Raw genomic sequence first — 25,547 nt, 5'->3', positions numbered from 1 at the left:
AGAGAAAAAAGATTACGCTCCAGGAATGAGCACCAGTGTTGACATTTAGTTCAAAGAATGAACTGAAGGTAAATTTTCTGTTGTATTGCTCAAGTGAAGGATCAATTACTGTAAGACTGAATTACCAGCAGGGTTGCTCACCACGGATTGTACATCATGGTTTAACTTTGTCTCCATCCTTCAAGATACTAAAACACGGCTAACATTCAGCAGGTACCTGCAGAACACGAGGAGCAACTCCACGGCGCCCTAATTGCTCTCTCCCTGGTTCTGCCCAGAATATTTATGGTGAGTAGCCAGTTATCTCTTCTTTGGCAGCCGGCCCTGCTTTCCTGTGGGGTGGAATTGCCTGCATTCGCATTTGCAAACAGAGGCTCACTCAAGTGTCACTAAAGGAAGAGGAGGTGGAGCCAAAAGGGCTTTAAAAAGGAAAGGGGAGTCATTCCACTTTTCAAAAAGAGAAACTGTGTTTGGGGAGGAATCGGATCTTCATATTTCTTCTTTCAGCTCCATCAAGGGTCGTGGTTGGAACTTTCCACCAATTCTTTCCTTTTTTTTTTTCTCTCCCTCAAGCCTTTACCGCTGCTCTCTCCGTCTGTCACAGTGAAGTCAGCCTCCAGAGTATGCAGGTTAAATTGCGAAATGTGTCATAAGGATGTCAGGTATTTCTTACTGGTTTCCCAAAAACTTAGACAAAGAAATCTTTCCTAGAGTGTCCCTTTCAGGTTGCATTTGGACACTGGCTTGAGTTGAAGCAGAAGGAGGTAGAGGGCGACAGCAAAGAGCCCAGAAAAAAATGCCCCAGGGCTGCAGGCCAAGTCCAGTGAGCGTGCCTGGGGTCGGACACACACACCTTGCTATGCTCCACCAAAGTCAAGTTATTTTCTATTGAAAGTGCAAGCCCGTCAAGATCATGCTGTTCTTCCTTGTCATTCTGTTGCCAGTAGCTTTGAAATTCAGTTTTGTTAGTCTCTCAGCACTGCAGCCCCGGAACTGTCCCTCGGGAGATGGGGATTCTCCTTGTGTGGGTAAGTAATTCCACTAAAGTGAATTCACATCTTCCTGGAAATGCCCTCAGCTACCTGTTCATTTTGTCTTGTGAAGTTGGGCATTTTTTTTCTGATTTGTCTTTGGGTGTATATTTGCTTAATTTTTGTTTTCTAATGTTTGTGTAGTTTCTTACTGGCTGTTAGAGCTACTCTGCTACCAGCTATAAAAATTCTCGGTTCTCAGACTGTGTGGGGGTAAATGTGTTTCATTTTAAACTAGATGAACATTTCTTTTCATGTCTTTACTATGACATAAGTAGTAACTAAACACTTAGTTGATCAGCTTTTTATTGGAAGCTGGGGAAACAGATGGTGCTTTTTTTAAAACTGTCTCTCTTTAAGGCATAAAGAAAAACACCCTCTAATAACTGTGTATGAGAACTGCAAAGTTGCTAAAAATCAGTGAAAAAAATGGATGAGAATTGGGAACAAACGTGATTCTATTCTGAAAGCCAAGCCACGTTTCACCTTACACCTCCCGCCCTGCCCTCCCTCCCCCCCCCCCCCCCACTCTTCCCCTTCTGAAGCTCTGACCCTGCTCCAGGTTTTCAGTAACAGGTGCATTGTAACTTGGACAACTGCTAAGAAATGACAATATGCCTCATGCCCCTCCCACATTAAGTGGGCTTTTAATTCAGGAGAAGGGGGAATTTTTACTGAATGCAAAATAAAAATTCACTTGAGAACATTGCCTGAATAAACTTTTCTCTCTCTCACTTTTGATCCATTTTTATGGCAGCCATTTCTATCCAGTTACAGAGTGTGAACTGTCCTGACAGTCCTTTCTTGTCATTTTGCCCTTTTGAGAAGGGATCTGGCTCTCCACAAGAGGTAAACTGAGGAAATCACAGTAAAGCATCCAGGAGAAAACTCTCTAGAGGACAGCACCGAGCAGTGGGAGTGAAGACTCTGAGCCAGGGTGTTCTGAGTGTTCTGAGCCAGACTGCTGGCATTGGGCTCCTGCCCTGGCTCTGCATGAAGGAAGTCACCAGGGAGGAAGTCAGGTGTCCTTGCTCTGAATCTCAGGACTCTGTCTCAGGCCATGCTCTAGAGCTTGTCTAGTGTCTTACTGGCTGTTAGAACGGACCGTGTGGGCAGAACCTGAGGGTATCGGAAGAAAGGGCTAAATTCTCACGATCTCTATGACCACAGCATCAGAAACATTTCCACGTTTGTGTTAGGTACTCGGCAAAGTCTTGCTGAATGAATGAGGAGGCTTTCCTTGACCTGCTCTTCACAGAGTTTTAGAGAATAGCAACAAAAGGGAGTGACTAAAGACAAAAATGTCCTTCTGGGCCTCTTGCTCAGCTGTTGGAAGCAGAAGTAAAAACTTTTGGACACAGATGTGTCAGATGGACTGGAGCCTCCCTGGGTTGGGTGAACTGTTCCGAGAGTAGGTGGCCAATGACTGCCATTTGCATGGGACGTGAGGGGAGATGGTGGGAGCCACCCAAGGAACAGAACTTGAGAGGGAAAAAACTCCATAGAAATGAACTTTTACACATAGCTTTACAGTCTCTGGGAACAACCTGATTCCCACTCGAAAGTGAGCTTGTGCTCCCCACCATGCCTGCCAGTAGCTCAAAAGTGCCCTTATGGGGCTGTGTGCCCCAGATAAACTTGAAGGCCAGGGCAGAGACAGGGAGTTAAGGGGACTGTGTCAGAGTGACAGGAACACAGGTTTTAGAAGCAAATACATATTTCAAATCCGTGCTACCCACTTAATACTTGAGTTATACTGGAATACTGTAGGGAATAATAATACCTCCCCTTTCGGGACTGTTGCAGGGATCACATGAGATACCACGTGAAATGCCCCTAGCGCAGAGGCTAACAGGCTGTGCTCAGTAAATGTCCTCTTGGCTCCACGTCTTGGCTAAAGTTCTTTGATCCCGTCACACCCTCAGATGCTTCATTTGAACAGTGCGATGACATGGCAGAGACCTCACGTGGTGTGGAATGTCTGGATGCCACTTTGTGACTCTGCCTCTTTGCTGCCTTGATCCTTGCGTGTCACTGGTTTAAACCGCCTACTTTACACTCCGAGTCTCATGTTAGCTGATAACTGCCTGGGTCATACCCTGTGCCCCTTGCATTTCAGAGGATAGTATTTCTCCTTTTTAAATAGATATGGTGCCATCATCACCCCCTCCACCAGTAAGTTCTGCTTGCCTTATTTCTTGCCCTTGGCATTGAGACAGACCACCTCTGGCCTGCCTGACCCAGCAGAAAGAATGCTTTGTGGTCTGACAAGATTCAGGTAACTTTATGCAAGGTTGTCATTCATGTGACTGCTAGCTGAATAAACCAAGTGATAACACAGAATTGGGTTTACTTTTCATTACCCCCTTCCCTGGTCCTCCTGCTTTTATAAAAAATAATCATCTGAGTATTCTGTCAGTTTCTGTTTGAGCTACAGTAGGCAAGAAGAGCAATAAAGAAAACTGCTGGCAAGTAGCTTCGGAACTAAGTCTATTTGCCCTGGAGGAGAAATATCAGTTGAAAAAAGGAACTGTTCCTGTTTGCTGTCTCTACCTGCATTATTTGTATGAACTTTCTTGGTAAAATAAAGGGTGAAGGAGAAGTACAGGCCACGCCTCAGAGAGCTGGCTGCAGGAGGGATTGTGGGGCACTAGGTTAGCCAGCTGACAGGCCTCTGTGGTCCAGCACCTTCCCTGAGCCCCCCAACAATCCAGTACTGGAGAGAGGAAGGCAGGAGTGTTAATCCCCTTGGTGGAGCAGTGCCCTGATTGATTCCCTGGGGTGTGAAGCTGTAGCTTCCTTGTGGATCAAACAGGCTTATGCTCCCCAGTATTAAGCTCAGTGCTTCAGTCCCTTTGTTCCCGTTTCCTATTAATAATTAGTTAAATACTGACTGTAACACGTCTGGGTCAGAGTCTCTTCCAGGGATGGAATCCAGGCATCATTTTCTTTGTTATTTTCCCTTGGTGATTCTGACAGGTATAATGGGCAGCCTCGGTTTCAGACCACTAAGTTAGTACGTGTAAGGGTGCATAAAACGGAGCCTGGCATCTAATAGGCACGTGGAAAGCCTTAGCTACCATTAGCATTTTTATCATTGTTAAAATAATTTTTACTGGTGGTAATTGTACAAGTATTTTCCACATGTGGCTTGGTTCCCTCTATAATAATTGAACTATATTTATACTTGGAAAATACCACATTGAAAATTCTGAGATATTTTTGCAATATTAAAAATTGTAGTCAAGATAATTTTAACATTCATAGCTTGTATTTTTATAGCTAGAAGTAATGTTTATTAAAAATACAAACACTTATCAAACCGACTTGAGTAAGTATCCTTGTGGGACTGCAGCTCCACTGTTTGTCTTTCTGGGACATCAACTGATAAAAAATTCCACTGACTGCAAACTAAATATGCTTGTAGCTTTCTCACTAGTAATAATTTTATTTGACAACAACAGTGAAAACAAGACACTTGAAAGTGATCATTTGTATTTCATATATATTTTGCTTTATATTGGAACCTATTTCTCTAAAATTTTTAGAAGATGTTGAGGGCATATAAAACAATTCTTTAAATGAATTTCTACTTTGGAGCTAGTTGAGAGTTTTCAAATATACGACATTCAATTTAAGAGTCAGACAGTGAGAATTCTTTGTGTTCAAAGTAGAGCAAATAATTGATTGTTTCCCATTAAAATAATGAACGAGTACTTTGGTTTAAAACTTGCCTTCATGAATATCCATTTGAAATAATTTCTTGTTTAGTATTAATGGTTTTTATTTTTATATTAGTAGTCTCCAAACTCCATTCCATCTATAAAAAGTTAAAATATGGGCATATGCTCTCAATGTGTGTTTATTTATTAGTTACATGTTATGTATACTACTATTATGAATATTACACTACACATAATATTTCTAATATTTTCTTTCCATTCAATGGTGAACCTTCTTGCAGTCAGTAAGTGGTACACATTCTATTTGGGAGAGACTGTTCTAGAGAAATAATAAAATGATGGAATAAATGCTTTATCTTTCTCAGCTCTTAGCTCCTTTCACTTAGGCAGGAAGAGATAAGCAAAAAGATTGCCTTTTCTTTCTTCTAAGTAAAGGGGAGTTCTTCATAGGGAATGACTTTTCTCAGAGTGTATAATGGAAGAAATAAAATGTGCCGAGAGTCTTTCACAAGGACTAGAAGGAGAGACCACACTCCTAAAGATGGGCTGCAGTTTCAGAAATTCCAGGCTCCATGGTGCTGGAGTCACTGTATTTTAGGATGTTAAAAGAAAAATGGCCTGTGCCTTCATGCTGTGTCCTGAGGAAACCCTGTGTCTCTCCTAAGATGGAGGATTTTTGGACGTGGGAATGCTGACATAGAAGGGGAGGCTTTTGTGTTCCTGCTGGTTCTTCCACTGAATTGCTGACCTTTCATGTGCCTTGCTTCCGCCCTGTGCCATCCCTTCCCACACTTCCCAACCTCATGCCGACACCACCCTGGTTCACTTCTCAAAAGAGCCAGTGCTATGAATCGTGAGGGGTTAGACTTTAACTGAAAGTTGGGGGCCAAACAAAAAAGTCCTGGCCACACCCTGATCCAACACATCAAACAACTAACATTATTTTTCATTCTTGTTCTTAATTCATTTTTGTTCTTACATTTTAAGTGATTGTTCTCTGTGGGAAGACTTACCAGCCATCTCTCTCAGGTGCCAGCCTTCTGCCTTCTTGGCTGACCTTGGTGAGGTTGACCTACACCGAGCCCTCTTTCTGGACCCCCTTGATCTGTTTCAGATGACCTGCACACATACAGAACATTTTAGATTCCTTCCTCCTCCTCCAATTCTGTTTTCCTGATCAGATTCTGAGCCTCTTTTTTTAAATAAAAAAAAAGAAAACCTACAGTATGCTACAAAATAGCATACTGAAGTGTTTTAATAAACACAACAATTGTTTCTTGGAAGAAAATTCTGTCCATCCGGTTTTAAACCAAATTTTTATTTTTTCTCTCCACAATGGGAGAATGTTAATTTTAAGACAGAAGCAAAGCTTTTCAAAGGTAGGTGCCAGGTGGTGGGGAATTATCCAGAGAGAAGACATTTTCCTGTATGCTCAGGCTATGAAGGAATGGGTAGGGAGGGAGGCTTTCTTTGGCCTCCTGCACATACGTCAGAAGTGAAGCAGGACACTGACATCAAAATAGACTGTCATAGATCTGGTGTTGCCCAGAGATTGTAAGGCATTCTCTGTATTGTTCATTCCTTAAAGAGGGTCTTGTTACAAATTAGAGATTGATCCTGTACTGAGGAAAATGAGGAGGCCAGACCCATGTTTTAGGTGAAATGGTACAAAGAATGGCAGGTGAGAGGGACCGTCTTCCAGAAGCACTGTGGCCTCACGGTGGTGTGGCCAGAGGTGGAGGAGGTCAGATGAGAACCACCAATGGGAGACGATGAGAGAGGCAGAGTATTCCTCAGTCAGTGGTTGGCTACTAGGGGTATCGAATAGTTTGGACTGTGAATCGCTCACTATATGCCCTCTCTTATTTTTTTCATTGACTTGGTAGATTTCTCTACCAGTTTATTTAGATTAATTTATACGTTTTCCCTAAACCCAAATAGTTAAAAACCCAAACATTAGCCTTCAGACAAAAGGTAACAAAAATTTCTTACTTGGAAAATAAGCCTTCTAAAGTCTGTTCAATGTTCTTAACCTTTTAGTCACTTTGATTATAGTGGAGAAAGGTAGGAGAAGAAACTAGTAACTTCCCAATATGTGTAAATTACCTGATCTAAGGAGTTTCAGCAATTATTTTAATGAGGTAGTTTTTGAAAACTTGTAGTGAACAAAAAAATTTAAAGACTCAATAACTAACCTCAGCAGCTGGAAACTATTGCACTGGAGAAGTTTTTCAGAATATCCAGGTTAGTTTTAAAGAAGGTACTTTCTTTCAAAGAATTTCTAAATATTTTTCAAGAAATTCTCAAATTCTACAAAGCAGTGTAATGTTGACTTTAGTTTAGTTATTACTCCAAATTTGGGAAATCCTAGAGCTAGGGAACAAAATGTTTGTTTAATTATGTTATAGTTTGTAATGTTAGAATTAGAATTAATTTTAAGAAGGAACCAGGAAAAATAGCAACAAAACAAAAACAGCAACAAAATGACGAAAACCTTGACCATGGAAAAGTAATTGTCCCCATTGTCAATTTCTTCCTTGCCCTTGCATCAATGCTTTATCCAGAATGATAACAGTGTTCACCATGAAGGAAATATTACTGGATTTTACGTGAACCAAGAATGCAGATTCATTTTGCATAGATTCTCTAGGAACAAGAATGTTACTAGTGGCTTTGCAGCAGACCCTTCCAGTCCCGGCCCCAGCTGTCACACTTGCTGGGGCCCACAACAAGGTATGACCAAGATCCAGGCCTCAAAGAATTAGCAATGTTTTTGTCAGCTATAGAAAAGGAAAAAAGTTACATCAAACAGAAGAGACCTTTACACTTCTTAAAAGATCTCACTATATTTGAAAAGATTATTCTATTTTATTTTATATGGACAATGTTACTATCCTTTGACAGCAATTTTGGAATAATGCATGTGAATGTCTTTCTTTTGGAGTTTTTTCCTTTATGTTGTCATTCAAAGCTTGCCTTTGATGCCGCAAATTAGTAGTGTATAGAAAGTTCAGTCGTTCAGCTAAATATAAGGCAGACTCTTCTGCTCTCATCACCTTTGACCTTCTTTCTAAACCTGGAGTTTGAATTGGTGTGTGAGTCTATTCTCGCTTATCACCTTGATTTTCTGATTCTCCTAAACTTAGTCAACCATACTAATGTCTCTGTGTCCAGGGTTTCTAAGTATTTCCCAGGATACTCAGTGCACTGGAATTTGTGTGACTGCGAAGGCATTTGAGACCCAGCAGACTTCTGTGACAGTGATCCATGGTGTGCACTGATTTGTAAACCTGCCTCTCTGTGGCAGGAGAGAAAAAGCCTTTCAGAGGAAAGACCTACACCACCTTTTTCCACTCAGAACAGCCTGTCATGGTGCTACAGACCAGCTTTGTGTGGAAGTGGATGTCATCATGAGGTGGTTCTTTTCAAGAGTCGATGGTCGCTAGGACACGGATAGCCCTAACAACACCATGGCAGCTGCCTTGTCCTTCAGCACATGGTCTGTCAGTGGAGAAACAGTGTTTTATCTCATATACTTCAACACTCTTCCGGTTAAAATTTCTAATGCTTAGAGAATGATCTTTTTTCTTCCATAGACTCCATTCTTGTATAAACAGATCAGAGACAAAAGATCAATGAAACTCAACACTGTCATAATATATGGCTGCTGACACCAATCCTGTGTATTTGGAGCGCTTCCCTTATGAAATTCAAAAACATACTCAGAGACAGAAGCTACCAGGGATCTTCTGGTGTTTTCTGCCTTCCTCTGAAGCACAGGATTATTCTGTTTATTATAAATTTTCAGTACAAAGGAATTTAAACTCTCCTTGTGCAGGGAAGTTGTAATGGTTACTGTTATTAATGTTAATTGACCTAGTATGTGGAAATATATATCTTTCAGATTTAAGCACCATTGTTGAGAATTTTAAAAACTCTAAGTGGATCAAAGGCTTAGGTTTGAAAACAGATCTGAAAAATTGACTGAAACTTATATTTCTTGGTCAACAATATTCAAGAGAGAATGATAGGTGACTGTCTTTCAATATTGATATATAGAGGTGGGAAGAAGGAGGTTAATAAATAATACAAGGAAGGAAGGAAGGAAGCAAGGAAGGAAGGAAGGAAGGAAGGGAGGGAAACAAGGATAAACTGTGTTTCATGTACTTACATGTAAACTTCCATTTGCCCACCCCTGTTTTATCTTCTGGAACAGAAAGCTTTTAAACAGAAGTACACTGTGAATGGATGTCTTTCTGTAACATAAGCTATGTTGATGTACATGAAATGACCAGGTTTTACCTCCAGCAGACAGGATGAAATGCCATTTTTTGAAACAAAGGATAAATTTTAAACAGTAAATTGTGGTTGGTGCTATACATAAATGGATTGATATTGTCACAGGAAAAAAGTGGGGCAGTTTTGGGCAAGTGGTTCTAATGTCACACTTGCTTGTCACCTTAACTTTGCATGAAAGCGTCCTCTCACCCTCAGTCAATGCACTGTGCCTAGCAGGTGGTGCGAGGCCTCAGCGTTTGAAATTAATAAGGTCCAGTTATATAGCTGATGTGAGCTGCTGGTACTTACTTTGTAAGAATGTTATGAAGACTAAATAAATTAATTCATATGAAGTACTTAGAATCTTTCCTGACACAGCAAGTTCCCAGTAAATATTAGCTATTATTCTCCACCAAACTCTATAAACTGAGACATTAAAAATACCTTTGCTTTTTGTAAGTTTTCTAACCCTTGTTTGCAAATTTTCGATGATGCTTAGAGAAATGTAAAGTTGGTTTCTTGGGATAAAGCAAGTCCTAACAATCATCTTACCCAAGGTGTTCTCTGTCACTTATTATTATCTTTCTTTCTTTATTCATTTATCTATTTATTTATTTACCATTGGGGTGACATTGGTTAGTAGAATTATACAGGTTTCAGACACACTGTTATTATCCTTGATGATAAACTGTGGCACAAAATCTTCATTTAATTATTTTTTCTAAGTAATTATTCTTACTATTTGTCATGTTTGTTCTCAACATTTCAAGAAAATTAGATGGCATAGTTTTTCTTGATACTTATATAGCTAAACACACAGCTGGAACACAGCACTGGTCAAGGTAGGATTAATGAGAACAATGGAATTGAATTCAGGAAACATCTAAAATCCAACAATGCTTAATTTGTTGGGTTTTTGTTGTTGTGGTTTATTTGTGTAGGAACACTCAGAATGTGGTATTCATAGGCAAATACTTGTTTAACCTTTTAGTTTGAGCAACATCATTGTAAAGTTAGTAAAAGGAGAAGATAATATGTTAATTACAAATGAGACTCACACCCAATTTTGAACCTCTAAGAAATTTTTTACAGATTTAATCAATTTATTAATTTTTTAGGCTTCCTTCAGAGAGTTGAGCTTTTAGTGTCTCTTCAAGGGGGTGGTTTGCTTTGCATTATAGGTTTTTTTTTTTTCTTTAGCAGAGCTCATATTGACCCTACTGACTTGGTATTTGAAGCTTAGAGAAGCAGAGAGAAGGAAATATTTCACAGAAAGTAGGAGTTAGGGTGAATAGTGTCTATTTATGAATTTACCATTAGCTTAGGCTTCTTTACAAAATGCCACAAAGAAACTATCGAATTCAGTGAGACAGGCAGGTTAGGAATTGACTTAAGTGTTAGATCATGAAGGACTTTCAAGATCATCTAACCCAACTGCCTCATGTTACAGATAATGCGTTGAGATCCAGAGAGATGAAGCAAGCCATCAGGATCCTATAAGATCTATAACTCAGGACCCTGGGCTCTTATTTTATAAAATTTATCACACACATGTCACCTCCCATGGTAGATTGATGAAAGCCCACCCATGTAATGATTAGCCCTTTCTACTGAAAAGTATTAATAATATTAAGTTAGGAAAGTCTTGATTGCTGGGGGGATGGGTGTATAAGGGACTAAATAGTAATGGAAAATATACAATCAAGATTAAATAAAATACAAATAAAAGAAAGTCTCTTACTATATCTAGTTCTTTTTTTAAAGATTTTATTTATTTCTAGAGAGGGAAGGGAGGGAGAAAGAGAGAGAGAAACATCAATGTGTGGTTGCTGGGGGCCGTGGCCTGCAACCCAGGCATGTGCCCTGACTGGGAATCGAACATGCAATGCTTTGGTCCGCAGCCCAAATCCACTGAGTTACGCCAGCCAGGTATATCTAGTTCTTTATGTTGAAAACATCTTGTAAGTAGGACAGATTTCCATATGCAAAAATTATACCAATATATTAATTCAAATCAATTATATAAATTTTATTCAACATCAATTAAGTGTTTGGATGGACAGTGCTAACATCACTGAACCAGATGCCCACGGTTTCCTGAGGGGACAGGGAGGTTCCTGGCTCAGAGGTGTGGGCTGTGCTGCAGTTTACCTGATGAATTACAAAGCATGCACCAGTTGGATTTAGCAAAACTAACTCTTACAAAATCCAAAAAGTGGCTTAAAACCCTTCTTTCAAAGGAACTAAAGATTGCAGCCAACAATGCGAGTCCAAGAGAACAAACAGTAAGGGGAGGACAACACTGACGCTTCTCTTATTCTTAGAATAAGCTCTTTGTTGACTAATTGCATAAGAGGCAAAAAACAATGTAAATCTCTCTAGAGTTGACAAAAAAAAATTAATAGAAAGACAGCTTTAAAATGGACTTATGTTGATTATTAGTAGTAAGGAACCTCACAAGAAGTTTAAAATTTGCCTCAAACTGTTAGTTAATGGTAATAGGAAGCCACCAGGACAAGCAAGCTGTTGAAAAGTATGTATTCAGAATGTGAAAACAACTTTTATGATTTTTACAGCTGTGTTCAAAGTTATGACATTTAAGACTACATTTACTATGATAAAAAGTGAGAAGGCTCTCTTGAGGCTTCTGACATTATAACAAAAATGGGAAAGCCTTGTACTGTTAGCAAAACATGTGTTCCTTTCGCTTCCTGCTATGGCCAAACATCACTAAAAGAATATGTGGGAAACCACATGGCAACAGATTCAAATGTGTTCTTTTGTCAGGAAATACTACTGAAAACTTCACTAAAAGCATTACTAAAATTTTCGAGAAATAGGCATTAGAAAAATTGTACAGCTGAGTGAAAATAAAGGTGTTTTCTAGCATATCTTTTTATAGTATTTTCTAAAACCTAAGTTAACATTGATGTGAAAATACTCTAAGCACTTGGCATGAGTTAATTTATTTAGTCTTCACAGTAATCCTATGAAATGAGTACTACATCAGCTCTGTGTTAAGGTGAAGGAACTGATGCTCAGAGAGGTGAAATAATGAGCAGAATCTATAGGGAAAGGGGGAAAAATGCCTCTTCCTTCTTCTGGTTCTTTTAGCTGGCTGAAAAATCAAATTGACATGAGACAGATCTACGAGAGAAAATAAAATGTAATTGCATGTGCACGGGAACCCACATGCATGACAGGTTTAGAGCCAGAAAGTTACAATGGGATCTGTGTGACATCCTGAGCTGGGATGAGGTAAGTCACCTTGGGTTTCAGAGGGTAATTGCAGGAAAATAAGTAGAGCAGATGTTCTGTAATTAGTAGCTTGCCCTGCTGTATAGATAGGTCAGAAAAGGTCATTTATGATAATTTCTTATTATGGGCAAGGCCCCTAATTCAAATTCTTCTAGGTAGTTAAGAAGAGGCAGAGTTTCCTTTGAGCCTGCAGGGTTTCAGTTGCCTTTAGCTCAAAAATAATCTGTATACCACAGAGACACATCTTGGGGTGACTTGTCTGAACCCCTCCAGTCACTCAGCTAGTAAGCAGTAAAGCCAGTAAAGAGTCAACATGGGCACAGTGCTGGCTGGTGATCTTAGCCACTCTTCTATTTGCCTGTGACACTTTTTCATCAGCCAGTTTTAAAAAATGCATCAGAGAAGAAATTTTCTCCACGGTCAATGACTTCTTTACATATTAACAAATGTATTATGAATGCAGCGGTGATGGGCCACTGCACTCACTGAAACATCAACAGAAGGGCTCTCTGGGGAGCTCATAATGGGCCCTAGAATGCAGTTGGCTGCAGTCTTGCAGGGAAGCAGTGCAGGAAGGAAGTTGAAAATGGAATTGCATGAAGTGCAATGGGAGCTATTGCTGTCATCACTCCTATAAAAACAAGAATAGACTGGATTCTTTACAATGCTTTATATCAGATGGGGACAACCATGGAAATATTTGTCCCACATGCTTCCCACAGGGTATCTAGAATCAAAGCACTCAAGAGAGCAATCAAATATTACAGGGTTTTCTTTTTTAAAAAGCAGAAGTGTTTCAATATTTTGGGCTTTTTTTGTGATAACAAATAGGTATCACTAGTATGCTTTTCAAAAAATAAATAGAGCAGCAGAACTCTCTCCAAGTTGAAGGTGACATTCTAACAGTGAATGAGAAAGTGACTGTGGATTGTGAGAAATTTGTGTGCGAAGAGAACAGTTGGAAACAGATGTTGGAAATGTTTCCATTGTTATGAGATTAGGTTGTTTAACAAAGTTGACATATCATCTTTTAAAAACTCTCAGGTGTACAGTATTTTTAAAAAACCCTGTAAATAGAATTTTCCAAACTATTTTTAAAACTTCCAAGTAGAGAATTTTTGCCTCTTTTAATCTATTTTAAAAAACATATAAAATACGTAACGCTTGCTGCACACTCTGCATCAACTTTTCCAAGCTCATCAGCCTCAACTCTCAAGTGCAACAAGGATGAGAACAGGCTACACCAAGCCTCTGGTGACAGCTATCCCTTGCTGGACCAGACCATGGCCTCCACCTTCAGTGCACCTGGTGTAATGTCAGCCTCTCCCTGTGCAGGAGCTGGTTTCCTTCCCACCTCTGCTATTCTTCAAGCTGCACACCTTTCTGTTCCCAGTGTGCAAGGGGCCCGGGCCCCTCTGGCCATCCTGTCAGTGGCAGCAGCAGATCATCATCCCTGGCCTGGTAGGGGCTGGAAATTCTGTCCTGCTGGTCAGCAGCCTCAACCCCGTGATGGTTACATCCCAAAGCCTGTTTATTCTTCTCAGTGTGCATGTTGATGTGCAGCAGGTGAAGATTGTGTTCAATAAAAAGGAGAATGCCCTGGTGCAGATGGCCAATGGGAGCCAGGCCCAGGTGGCCACGAGCCACCTCAACAAGCACAATCTGCGTGGGAAGCCGGTGGGCTTAACACTCTCTAGGCACCAGAACATGCAGCTACAGGAACTCACCCCGGCACTGCTTCAGGAAGCCAAGCTCCAAGAACTTCCAGAACATTTTCCCACCCTCAGCCACCCTGTACCTCTGCAACATCCCGCCCTCTAAATCTGAGGATGACCAGAAGACCTTCTTCTATAGCTACAGCAGAGCTGTCAAAGCGTTCAGGTTCTTCCATAGGGTCTGGTGGATGGCGCCGATCCAGATGGATTCAGTGGAGGAGGCCATCCAGGAGTTTATCGACCAGTCTGGGCGAGAACCACCACCTGCGGGTGTCCTTCTCCCAGTCCACCATCTAGGCCCCACCACCAAGGACCCACCTGCCGGAAGGTCCTGGTGACAGCTCCCATCATTCCAGAAAATAGCCTCTTTAAAAGCAGCTTAAGTAACCTTAAAAGATCAGAGATTTAATTTTTTTTTAAAGAGAAATCAGTTTACCCGTTTTTTCAAAAAATTAAATCTAATTCACCTTGCTCACCTGGGAAGTCAGGGTGCCAGTTCCAGGTTCTTTATGACCCGTGGACAGTATGCCTGCTCCTCCCTGGCCCTCAGCCTGTGTCTTCTGCAGCCTGAGGGGTAGGTGGTCCCAAACCTCCATCAGCTTTCTGGTGCCTTAAAACCGACTGCTCTGGCAGTGCCTTCTTGCGGTAGCAATGCTCATGGGTTTGGGGACTGAGCAGACAGCCTCCTGTAGGGATCATGTGCCTGGCACGGCAGGAATAGTCTGAGGACATCCCGACCCTCTCTTTAATCAACTGTGTGATTCTCCCCACCCCTGGCTTGAGGTGCACCTCCTGGGCCGAGATCCCTGAGGGTGCGTCCTGGTGCTTCTTCAGCTTGAAGCTTTGTTTCATCGTAAATCTCTGTATTGTGCTTTGATGCAGTTGCAGATGTCTGTGCCTAACAAGACTTCTAATCTTCATTTATACACAAAGGAAATAGTTTAAGTAACTTTTTACTCAACAAGATGATAAAAATTGTATGAGTGTAATCTAAATTTCCTCTTTACACAATCTTGTATACTGTACTTTTAATTTTATTCCTTGTACTTAAATTCCAGGTCAGGATCTAGTCTCCAGGGCAGACACGGGGGTGGGGGGCACTGAGGAGCTGAGCGCTTCCTAGAGGGCCCCAGGCCAGAGGCCCCCAGATGCCTTATACCTAGCCTGTCCTCTCTCTGAGAGGACAAGGGCTCTTAAATTTTCAGGGTTTCTTTTTTCCTGAAAATTTTGGACCAGAGTTTCTTGTCTTTTGGGTGCCTATAAAGCTGGGGCCCCTTAAGGTGCAACAACAGCCCGTGAGTTTTAGCTGTCTCCTTCACCTCGTGTAGTCCTGCACTCCCAGGTCCCAGGGGCTTCCCTGTGCACAGACCTCGTGGGGGCCGGCCCTGCTGTCCAGGGCCCGGACCCCTGAGTGCTCGTGTTGGGGAAGGACAAGGGTGTAGATATTTATTATTTAAATAATATTATTATTTAATTTATTATTAAATACTTAATATATTATTAAATAATATATTACACATTATATATGTTATATATTATTAAATAATATATTGTTAAATAATATTAATTTTATATTAAAATCAATATTTTTATACCTGATGTAAGACATGAGGGGCAGCAGACACAGTTTTTTATGGTGGCACAGATGTATATCTTGATACCAGCAATTATAGGCTCAGTGTTATAATGTGAAGCCTGGCACATTCCACTGCCTGACCGACAGCTTGTAATGTGAGAGAGATGCATTAAAGTGATTTTTAAAATAAATAAATACATAAATAAAACTATAAAATACAATACCTCCTGGTTAGTTTGCATTTACCAATTAAAATGTAGGAAGATAGAAATTTGCTAGTCTAATTCAACAAAATTTGTGAGTAATTGATGGATTTAATTAAAGAGTATATTTTGTGATTTTTATACATACAGCCAGTGAAGCATTTTTTCATTTGATGCAGATATAATTGTGAAATATCTTTTTTGTCTATGACATCTATCAGTGACTAAAAATATCAAAACATATGGAATTTTGATCAAATCGTTAAATTCCTATGTCACATTCAATCTTTTCAATAAATGGAAACTAACAAAAAGGTAGACATCATCTCAATTTCTGACATGCAGAGGGACTTTGGGGGCCGGGGACCTGTCCAACTGGACATGTCCAGCAGAGAGTAGGGAATATAGTGGCAAAACTCAGAAGACGGATTTCAGAGTCTTGTTGTGTGTGTATGTGTGTGTACCATCTGGGAAACTAATACTTTAAGGCTGGCAAGAGTATTTTAGTCTGGTAGCAGTAGTCTTTAAGTAAAATTGAGCATAATTTATTCTGACAAGGTAAGGGATATTCAAACATGTTTACTTAAGATGAAAAATTCCCTATAGCACAGGAACCTTAACACATGGCTCACTGTTGTTCCAAACTGCATTAATATGAGTTTTTAAAAAAGTTATGTGAACTGTGGTATTAGCCAAGAGAAAGACACATAAATTAATGAGTTGGACTAGAATGTCCAGAAGTGAACTTATGCAAATATGGTCGCTTGGTCTTTGATGAAAGTGCAAAGGCAATTCAGTGGGCAATAATGCAACCCAATAATGGTGTTGGGTCAGTTAGGAATCCATGAGCAAAAGGATGAACCTCAATCTGAACTGTGCACCTTATACAAAGATTGACTCAAGGTGCATCATGGATCTAAACTGAAGATGTAAAACTCTAAAACTTTTAGAAGAAAACATAAGAGGAATCTTTGTGTCCTGGGGTTAAGTAAAGAGTTCTTAGGAATGACACCAAAAGCATGATATAAACAAAAAATTGATACATGTGCCTCATCAGAATGAAAACGTTTGCTCTGCCAAAGGCAATGTCAGAGGATGAAAAGACAGCTGCATATTGGGAGAAAACATGTGCCAATTACACATCTGACAAAGGGCTTATAGCCAAAATATAGTTTTAAAAAATCTTCTCAATTGCAACAACAAGAAAATAAATAATCTACTTAAAAGTGGGCAAAGGATTTAAGCACATACTTCACGAAAGAGGATGCACAGATGGTAAATAAGTCCATGAAGAGGTGCTGAATGTCTTTAGCTGTGGTAGGTTGAGTGTGGGCCCTGAATATGTCTGCGTCTTAGTTTCTGGAGCCTGTCGATATTACCTTACACGGTAAAAGGGACTTCCCAAATGCCATCTGAGATGGGATGATTATCCTGGATTGTCTAGGTGGATCCTAAATGTCTTTATAAGAGGAAGGAAAAAACATCAAAGGAGGAAGAAGGCAAAGGAAGCCGGGAGAGATTTGAAGAGGATACGCTGCTAGTTTTGAAGACAGAGAAAGGGGCCATTAGTCAGGGAACACATTGAATTGGGATGCACTATATTACAGAATCAGATATAAAATTATCCAGGTGATGAAATTATAGGAATCCACTTAAGGAGACCCACTTTCTAATCAGTTCCCAGAACACGGGTACAGAGAATCTGGCCTGATGGCGAACATCGCTAGAACAGGGTTTCCTGAATGGGGTTCCTTGACAGAGTTGAACTACGAGTCGCTGAACAGTAAGAACTTCGGGTGAATTCAGTTTGTGACAAGTAGCATGGTGTCGAAAAGCTAGAATCTATAATCAGAAAGACAGGGCTTCAAACCTCCACTTTGTTATTATTGGTGCATATTGGTATTATTATGTGACTATGGCAATTAATTGTTCTAAACTTGTTTCTTCTTCTGTAAAATGAAGATGCTGAGAGCCCCTACCTCCTGCAGTTTACCCAATGAAATGAAATAATGCTTTCCATGTGTGACCCCAGAGATAACATGCAAATGTTGGCTATTACTTTTCCAATGCTATTCACCACCCACCCTCTTGTAGAATCAAAATGTGTAACAGCACATTAAATCCTCTGAGAAGTCTCAGAGATCCAGAGATCCAATTGTGTAGAACCTGCTAGTCTCAGTTACTATCCTGAGAACTTGGGAGCAGGCCTCTTTTTGGCTTGATAATGAGAATGCAGTTGATATGAAGGCCAGGTAGGGGCTATTTCTGCTTCGGATGATGCATTTCTGCCACTCAGGTTCTAGGGTGGCCATCTTCATTCACAATTTTCAGGAAGCAAAATTGAGCCCCAGAGTGTGCTTTACAGAATTAAGATTTAAATTTACATTTCCTAGCTCCTGTTTCTGAACGTATTGTTTCTGAACCACCTGGCATTTTTCTGCCTCACCTGCCCTGAATCTTGACACTCATGAATAAGCTGAGAAGAAGGGTACGATGGCTCAAGAAGTACATGTGTGCCCTTTTAAGTATCATAATTGAGAAAAAGAAATGAGGGCAGTCTTTTTGAGTGAAACAAAACTTTCTGCACTTCATAAGACCCACGATATCATTTATGCCGGCCCCTTGGGTGGCAGTAGCATGTGAGTCCCCTCAGGGCCTCCGGTAGGGGCGGTGTGCGGAGGCATCAGGCTTTCTGCCATCAGGCCCATCAGTTTAAGTCAGTGTTTTTTTTTTTCATGGGGTCACTGAATCCTGAAGATCCAGAGCTCCCTTTTCTTTCTTTTTAATTTTTTAAAATCCTCACTGAGAATATGTTTATTGATTTTAGAGAGAGAGGTGAAAGAGAAACATCCTCGGTTGCCTCCCTTACATGCCCCGACAAGGGACACAACCCACAACCTAGGCATGTGGCCTGACCAGGAATCAAACCCACAACCCCTTGGTGTCCAGGATGATGCTCCGACCAACTGGGCCAACCGGCCCAGGTCAGAGCTCCCTTTTCACTCTTTGTTCTGTGAGCCTTCAGTCTGTCTGCAGATTTAGAGCAGGAACCTGTGCTGGTGAGGGTAGGTGGCCGAGTGGGCCCGGGAGAAGACTAAGGTTTCTCGTTAATCAGGTTGTCAGCATCAGTTATGTGTTAGCTAGTTCCCATAGCCTTTGCCCCAAGGCCTGCAGAAGACAGTCCTTTTCTTTTCCCACTGACTTGTGTGGAGCCACTCCCACAGACTCAAGAGCAGATGACAAAGGGCCCATTGTGAAATAGCCTCTGTCTGCCACCCGCTTCAGTCAAAGCCTGCTTTTTTGTAACTGAACTTTGAGCCATGGAGGTCCTGGTTCTTGGTAGTCACTAATAAAAATCCTTACTAGGCTTCGAACATTCTGGGCTCCTGTGTAACTGCTGAAGATCCCCTCCTAATCCCCAGTTTGAGAAGTCGGAGGTTCCAGTTGGTTTCTTGTGACCTGTTAGCTGTCTTTGGGGTTGTAGTCCTTAGAAATGATGTTTTTTTATGCACTTTCCTCTCGCTGAATTGCACTAAAAATAAATGCCACAAGTTTTGATGTGGGAAAGCTTAGCTGTTCAAACATGCACACCCTGCTGACATTTAGATCCCCACACTTACCACATGCCATTCTTTATAGTCTTCGACAGGTTTGATAAAATGCTAACTTATTTATCGTTTCCAGTGGTGGTACAGAATAGTGGTTATGTCACCAAGCTTAGTTCACAGTCTCTCATTTTCTGTTAGGTCATATTACATTTCATGTCTACAAATAGTGATGCTCAGCCCAGGCCCTGGTTTACATAAAAAGATGCAGAGAGTGTAGGAAAAATGAACAGTGTTTTGAGGGAAGTGGAATTAAAATCAGTTACATAAATATAATGAAGACGGTAACATCTTGACATAGGACAAGTCAGACCTAAGCAGGAAAGAGTACTGGATTGGAGCCTGGTACCTGGGTTCCAATTGTGAAGGATACCGGCCAGCAGTATCTATCTTGGCTGCGGATGTTCATCGAAACACGTGAGAAAAACATACACAGAGACAACCAGGTCCTGAGGGGGAGTAGCAGCAGAATGGCCACTCTCTCTGGTGGGGAGAGCACCTTGTTCCCCCTCAGGAGAGGCTTTTTATTGGTTTCATTTGAATAAGAATTCAGGTAAAAGCTCATTACTCATTGCTAGGAAGTAAGGATCAAACAATAGATAGCAAGGAAGTCTGAGGGCCTGTTTTGAGTCAGGGTCAAAGAGCTGTAAAACTTTAAAAACCAAACTTAATACTTCCTTGGACCCTTATCATTCAACTGAGAGCATCCTAAACAAAGCAGGTTTCACAGGATCTTACATATTCTTTCTTAGGCCTGATCACCCGGGGAACCCACCCTTTTCAGCACAGAGCTGCACCACCCTGCCATTGTTTCAGGTTTAGGTGGAGCATGGGAACTAAGGCAGCCAAGGGATAAGGAGATTTTCTCCCAGACGTAGAGGACTCAGGCTATATCACAGCGGAGGAAGGAGGGTCCATCACCTACTTTTGCCGTAGCCCCCAAAGTCCTTTCTTAGGGGCCTCCCATGTGATCGTGCCTGTCTTAGATCATTCCCCCCTTGGGGAATCTTACCTGTCTTTGGCTAACTGACCAAGCATTGGGGTTCAGTTACGAATGAAGCAGCTGAAGCAGTGCCCCTGCCAGGGAGATAAGCTTTTGTCTCCTTGCTGGTTTACGGTCCAAGGCCACTCCCTCAGCCTTAGCCTAGGTGGGGGTTACAGCTTCTGATACCAAGCAGGGCGGTTCCCAACATCCAATTCCAACTGTACCACTAACTAGCAGTGGGACTTTGGGAAACATTATTAAATTTTCTCATCCGAACTAGGTCAATGATGATTTCCAAACTCACCAACGTGTGAGAATTGCCTGATGTGTCTATTCATAAGAATAGATTCTTAGCCCTCAGCCCAGACACACTGAATTGGACTCTCAGGGGAAGGGACCAGGGAAAGACACACTCGCGGTGCCCTGTGGGGCTCCTCCGAGGAGACAGTCTGGGGAAAGACCGAACCAGGCGATAACCAGGGCCGTCCTATCCTAAGAGGCTATGATAAAGCCTGGAGGCTGTGATTTACAGTGAATAGGAAAAAGCTGAGGATAAAACTTGTTAATTCGTATTTGTTAATGTTTTATAAATGTTCATTTGTTTTTTTGAGAAGTTACTGAAGTTAATGCTATGGTTTGTGTTTTATGGCTCTAAGTATTCTTCAGATTTCTCTTCTCTGTTTTACTTACTGGCAGTCAAATCTGGCCTTTCCAGCTCCTGGGGTTATAGTGGAGATAAGTGAGGCCAGGAGATGAAACTCTATCATTGTTGTTGTTGTTGGTGGTGGTAAAATAACTACCATAGGATAAACTCTGAACTTTTATGAATTTGCTAGATCTGCTGGTGTTTTTGGTTTTGTTCCTTTTGGTAAAAGCCCAGGCAAATAGACAAATTACAATGATTTCTTCATTAGTTAATATGTTTATTTAAAAAATTTGAGTGCCTATTATATACAAAGCATTACACTATGTTCTGACTAAATGTTCAGATGTTTCCTCTTTCTTTTTAAAATTTTATTTTATTTTTTATTTTCTAAAGGATCTTATTTATTTTTAGAGAGAGGGGATGGGAAAGAGAATGAGAGAGAGAGAAATATTAATGTGTGGTTGCCTCTCATGTGTCCCTCACTTGGGGGGACCTGGTCTGCAACCCAGGCATGAGCCCTGACTGGGAATGGAACTGGTGACCCTTTGATTCACAGCCGGCACTCAATCCACTGAGCTACACCAGCCAGGGCCCTTTCTTTTTTTTTTTTTAACCCAGAAATTTCTCATTTATACTTTTAAATGCATAAAATATTTTCTTGCTCTCAACAATGTAGCAGTGTATTAGGAAATTATTAATATATGTTGGGAACATTTATTTAGTTTACAGAGAATGCCTGAAACACATTTCAGAGAAAGGACTCCACAGCAATCTGTGGCCTACAAATTAGGTCTTGGTCAAGGGTGCCTTTCTTGCCGCCTTTCCTTTCTCCATGACACATTGCTATGGGAGAGAGGGGCTATGCCGACATTCTAGTCCATGGGTTCAAACCTCAACCATGGCACAAACCTAAGTAGTGAGAACTTGGCTGTGGGAATAAGCAATAACGAATCACATTTGCGTAGTGCTCCACAATTAATGATATATTTTCACACCTGTAATTTTATTTGTTTCCCCAGTAATCCCATGATGTAGGCAGGGGGTCCTGTGAGATGCCCAGAGGAGCTAATGGAGCCAGGGCTGGAAACCAGCCTGCTGGCTCTCAGTGCAATGCCCCTTCCATTTCCTCTGTGATTCCTCTGATTCCACAACTGGGGTGGCAGTGTGGAACAGGCTCTCCCACACATCCGTGCAGGGCGTTTGTGTTAGGGGAAAGATACGTGAAGAGTGATTTGAGCTAATTCTCTTAGACATTTATGCCAGCACCTATTTCAAACTCTAATAATCTTCCATTTCTTTCTTCTTCTTGCGTCTCTATTCTGACATGTCCTCTAAAATGAAGTTAATATTTTCTGGCTGTAGGACACAATCCCTTAGTAAAATGTTGTTAATCCATCATCTTGTTTAATACTTAGAATAGTAAATACATGTATTATGTTATATAAATTTACTGAAGTCTAATGTGAAAACAGAATGGAGTATGCCTGGCAGGGAAGCAAGAATATGTTAGAATTGTCCCTAGTCCCCCGCTCATCCTAGTGATTCCATAACTGTCTGAAGGCAGAGTGGCAGGAGTCTGTCTCCTCACCCTCAGACAGAAGAGACCAAGGAAACTAACCTGGCTACAGGGGGTGGGACAGTTCCCTGGCAGCCTCCTGGAGTAGCAAAGGCAAGCTTTCTGTGGAGTCAGCCAGTAATTTATGCTGAAGTTTCCAAAGAGAGGTGTCAAGTTCTCATACAGGTGTTAAGTACTTGGGAGTCAGAGTGGGCACGTGGCTACCACCTGAAATAGGACAGGACCCCAGGCATCAGGTTAGGGAGCATGACAAGGCCCTGCAGGAATCAAGAGATCAAATGAGGTGCTCCACTCAGATCTAGCAAATAAAAATACAGGGCACGTAGTTAAATTTGAATTTCAGGTAAAGTGAATAGTTTTTTAGTATAAATATGTCCCATGCAATGTATACACAATGCAAATTTAACTGAGCACCCTGTGTTTTATGGCAGTGCTAACAGGGACACAATAGCTCAGGGATTCCCCAGGGCAGCCCTTCAGTCTTTCCGCTCCCACTGAAGACGCTAGTTAGTTTTCACTGTCCCCTTCCCCGTCATTGCCCTGAAGGCTCTGTTCCCCGAGTGATAGTCAAGGGGGGAGCGCATTTCAAAAACGATAATATCTGTGATATTTCTAACCTAAGTAATGAAAAGGTACATTCATATAGACCATTTCCACAGTAGAATACTGTAGGTTTCTTTTTTAACATAAACCACCATTTTATAGACAAGAGAAGAAAGTGCTTTTCTCTTCAAATAGTTCTTTTTTCATAATTTGGCAATGTTCATTTTTTTACAATCAATTTGTGGAGAAGATAATTTACAAAGTTAATTGTGAACATGTATAGAAACTCTTTATTCTCTGTATGGTAGTCTTTATTTAAAATATAAAACCAAGAATTAAAAATTAATAATACTTGTGTTAGTTGTCATGGGGAAGTATTTTGTCTGAATCAAATAAAATATCATTAAAAATACACAGTTTAGTTTCTTTCTTCCCACTCAGGTCCTGCACCCTTCTTAATTTTTTCTCATGGAAATAGTATCTTCAGAATTGACCTGGAAGGAACCAATCATGACAAACTGGTGACAGATGCTGGCGTGTCAGTGATCATGGATTTTCATTACAACAAAGAAAGACTCTATTGGGTAGATCTAGAAAAACAACTTTTGCAAAGAGTTTTTCTGAATGGGACAAGGCAAGAGGTAAAGTACCAATTCCCACAGTATTTGAAGGACTTTTGTATAAACCAACAAACATGGTATAGTTAATGACATATAGATAAATAAAAATTACATTATAATTTGAACGTGTGTGTAGCATTTGTAGGTATTTATTTAATCTGCATCTGTGACTTGTTATTAAGCCCATGAATATGCTAATGTTATTCAGAAGTTACCAAAACTAGAAAGTGGGGATGTCAATGTAATTTTGGAAATATGTCAGTTTATAAGTCGGATCACCATTTTATGGTTAAAGCAGATTAATTACATGACTATTTTTTATTCCCATGGTTCTCGGTTGGGAAACATTTTGCCCCTTGGGGGCTATTTGGCAATGTCTGGCAACATGTCTGGCTGTCACAACTGCACGGGGAGGAGGGGAGATGTGCTACGGCATCTGGTGGGCAGAGGCCAGGGATGATGCTGCATATCCCACCGTATGCAGGACAGTCCCCACGACAAAGAATTATCCAGCTCCCAGTGCCAACCGTGCAGAGGCAGAGAAAGCCTGCTTTACCTATCTAGGGTGCCTGTTGGGGTTTAGGTGCCTGATATTTAGGAAGAAAACTTTTTTCTTTGTATTCTCAAGGTGTTTGCACTCTGGAAAAAGTAAAGCAGATAGATATAAAGTATTTTGCTTCAAGTACATATAAAAGATCTTTAATCTTTCTTTTGAACTGGTAGAACACTTAAATAAGTCCCAGGAGGAATGTTCTTTCTATTCCTGGGGGATAGATTACAAAGAGCGTGTGATTTGAGAAATCTTAAGCATTTGTTCCCAGCACAAAGTGCCCACTGTTTTTGTGGGTTTTTAAAAAACTAAACCTTCTCTTTTCAATTATCCCTAAAAGCTTCAATTAGGTGCTAATCTGTTTTATCACATCTTTAATACTTGCTAATCTCACTTTCAACAAGGATGGCTGCTCATTATTTTCCAGCCATCTGTAGAATTGTTTCAAAATCTTAAGTCTAAGAATGTGGAGTGTTTCCTGTCACAGAATAGGAAAGAAGTTAAATAGTTGTGAATTATATGTCAAGCTATTGGGAAGGGATTGGCCCGATGCCTAAAATCCACTATGATAGTCTCACCTTTGGGTTAAAACCTTGTTTATAAAGGACAACCATTAAAATGTAAACAATTTACTTGGGTGAACTATATATTAATATATTAGCAGTTGGTTAAATGGATTGACCAGATTGCTTTGTTTGAGATGTAGGCATAGTATAGGCTCATAAGAATGTCAGATCTCTACCCAGACGCATTCAGGGTCAGGTCAGTAGCTGGAAATCAGCAGTGGTGGGAATATTTACATCATGGACACCTGCAACTGATGAGGCTTTGCCCCACCTCCTACCCTCCACCCCCAAAATAGACTGGTTTACCAATATACCATGGAATTAGGAGATAACAGAGGTTTTTGCTGGATGGCTTTCAAATGAAAAAGTGAGAAACACTGCCCAAGAGAAATAAAGAGAAACCTTGCTCTTTGGGTCATAGGGTCATGTGCAAGGGCACTAGGGATTGTAGAAAGGGAGGGGCCTGATGGAAAAGGAGGGGCCAGAAGAAAGTGGGGCCCTAATGAGAAATTCATCTATGTCAGAGCTCTGCATACAGACTCCAAGGGAACCTTGGCAGAATTTGGTAAAGCTTGGAATTGGATTCAGGTGAGAATCTGGAAAATTCCATTAGCAAGTGGAACTGAATAAACAATCTTTAAGGTAGCATCGAAATTCCACTGTTGCTATAGTTGAAATTATTAGTGCATTATGATTGGCTTCCTAATTTTAG

At 40.8% G+C, this 25,547-nt stretch overlaps 1 protein-coding gene across 7 annotated transcripts in view; it reads left to right on the top strand.

Annotated features, from left to right (window-relative positions):
* The first annotated feature begins 441 nt into the window (after window positions 1–441).
* EGF (epidermal growth factor) overlaps window positions 442–25,547 on the top strand; it is a 94,842-nt gene continuing 69,736 nt past the window's right edge. For 5 of the 7 annotated variants that reach the window (XM_036025274.1, XM_036025286.1, XM_036025303.1 and 2 more), the window contains exons 1-2: window positions 443–1,028; window positions 23,541–23,740. In XM_036025274.1, coding sequence (XP_035881167.1) covers window positions 914–1,028; window positions 23,541–23,740 — 315 coding nt within the window. In that variant the 5' untranslated portion in view covers window positions 443–913. Of the gene's footprint in view, window positions 1,029–23,540; window positions 23,741–25,547 lie in introns of all 7 variants that reach the window. The other 2 variants (XM_036025296.1, XM_036025300.1) reach the window with 1 other exon arrangement.

The sequence above is a fragment of the Phyllostomus discolor genome, chromosome 1 (assembly GCF_004126475.2).
Source record: "Phyllostomus discolor isolate MPI-MPIP mPhyDis1 chromosome 1, mPhyDis1.pri.v3, whole genome shotgun sequence".
Taxonomy (NCBI): Eukaryota; Metazoa; Chordata; class Mammalia; order Chiroptera; family Phyllostomidae; genus Phyllostomus; species Phyllostomus discolor.
Note: the sequence above shows the minus strand (reverse complement) of the source record. Positions and strands in the feature narration are given on the sequence as shown.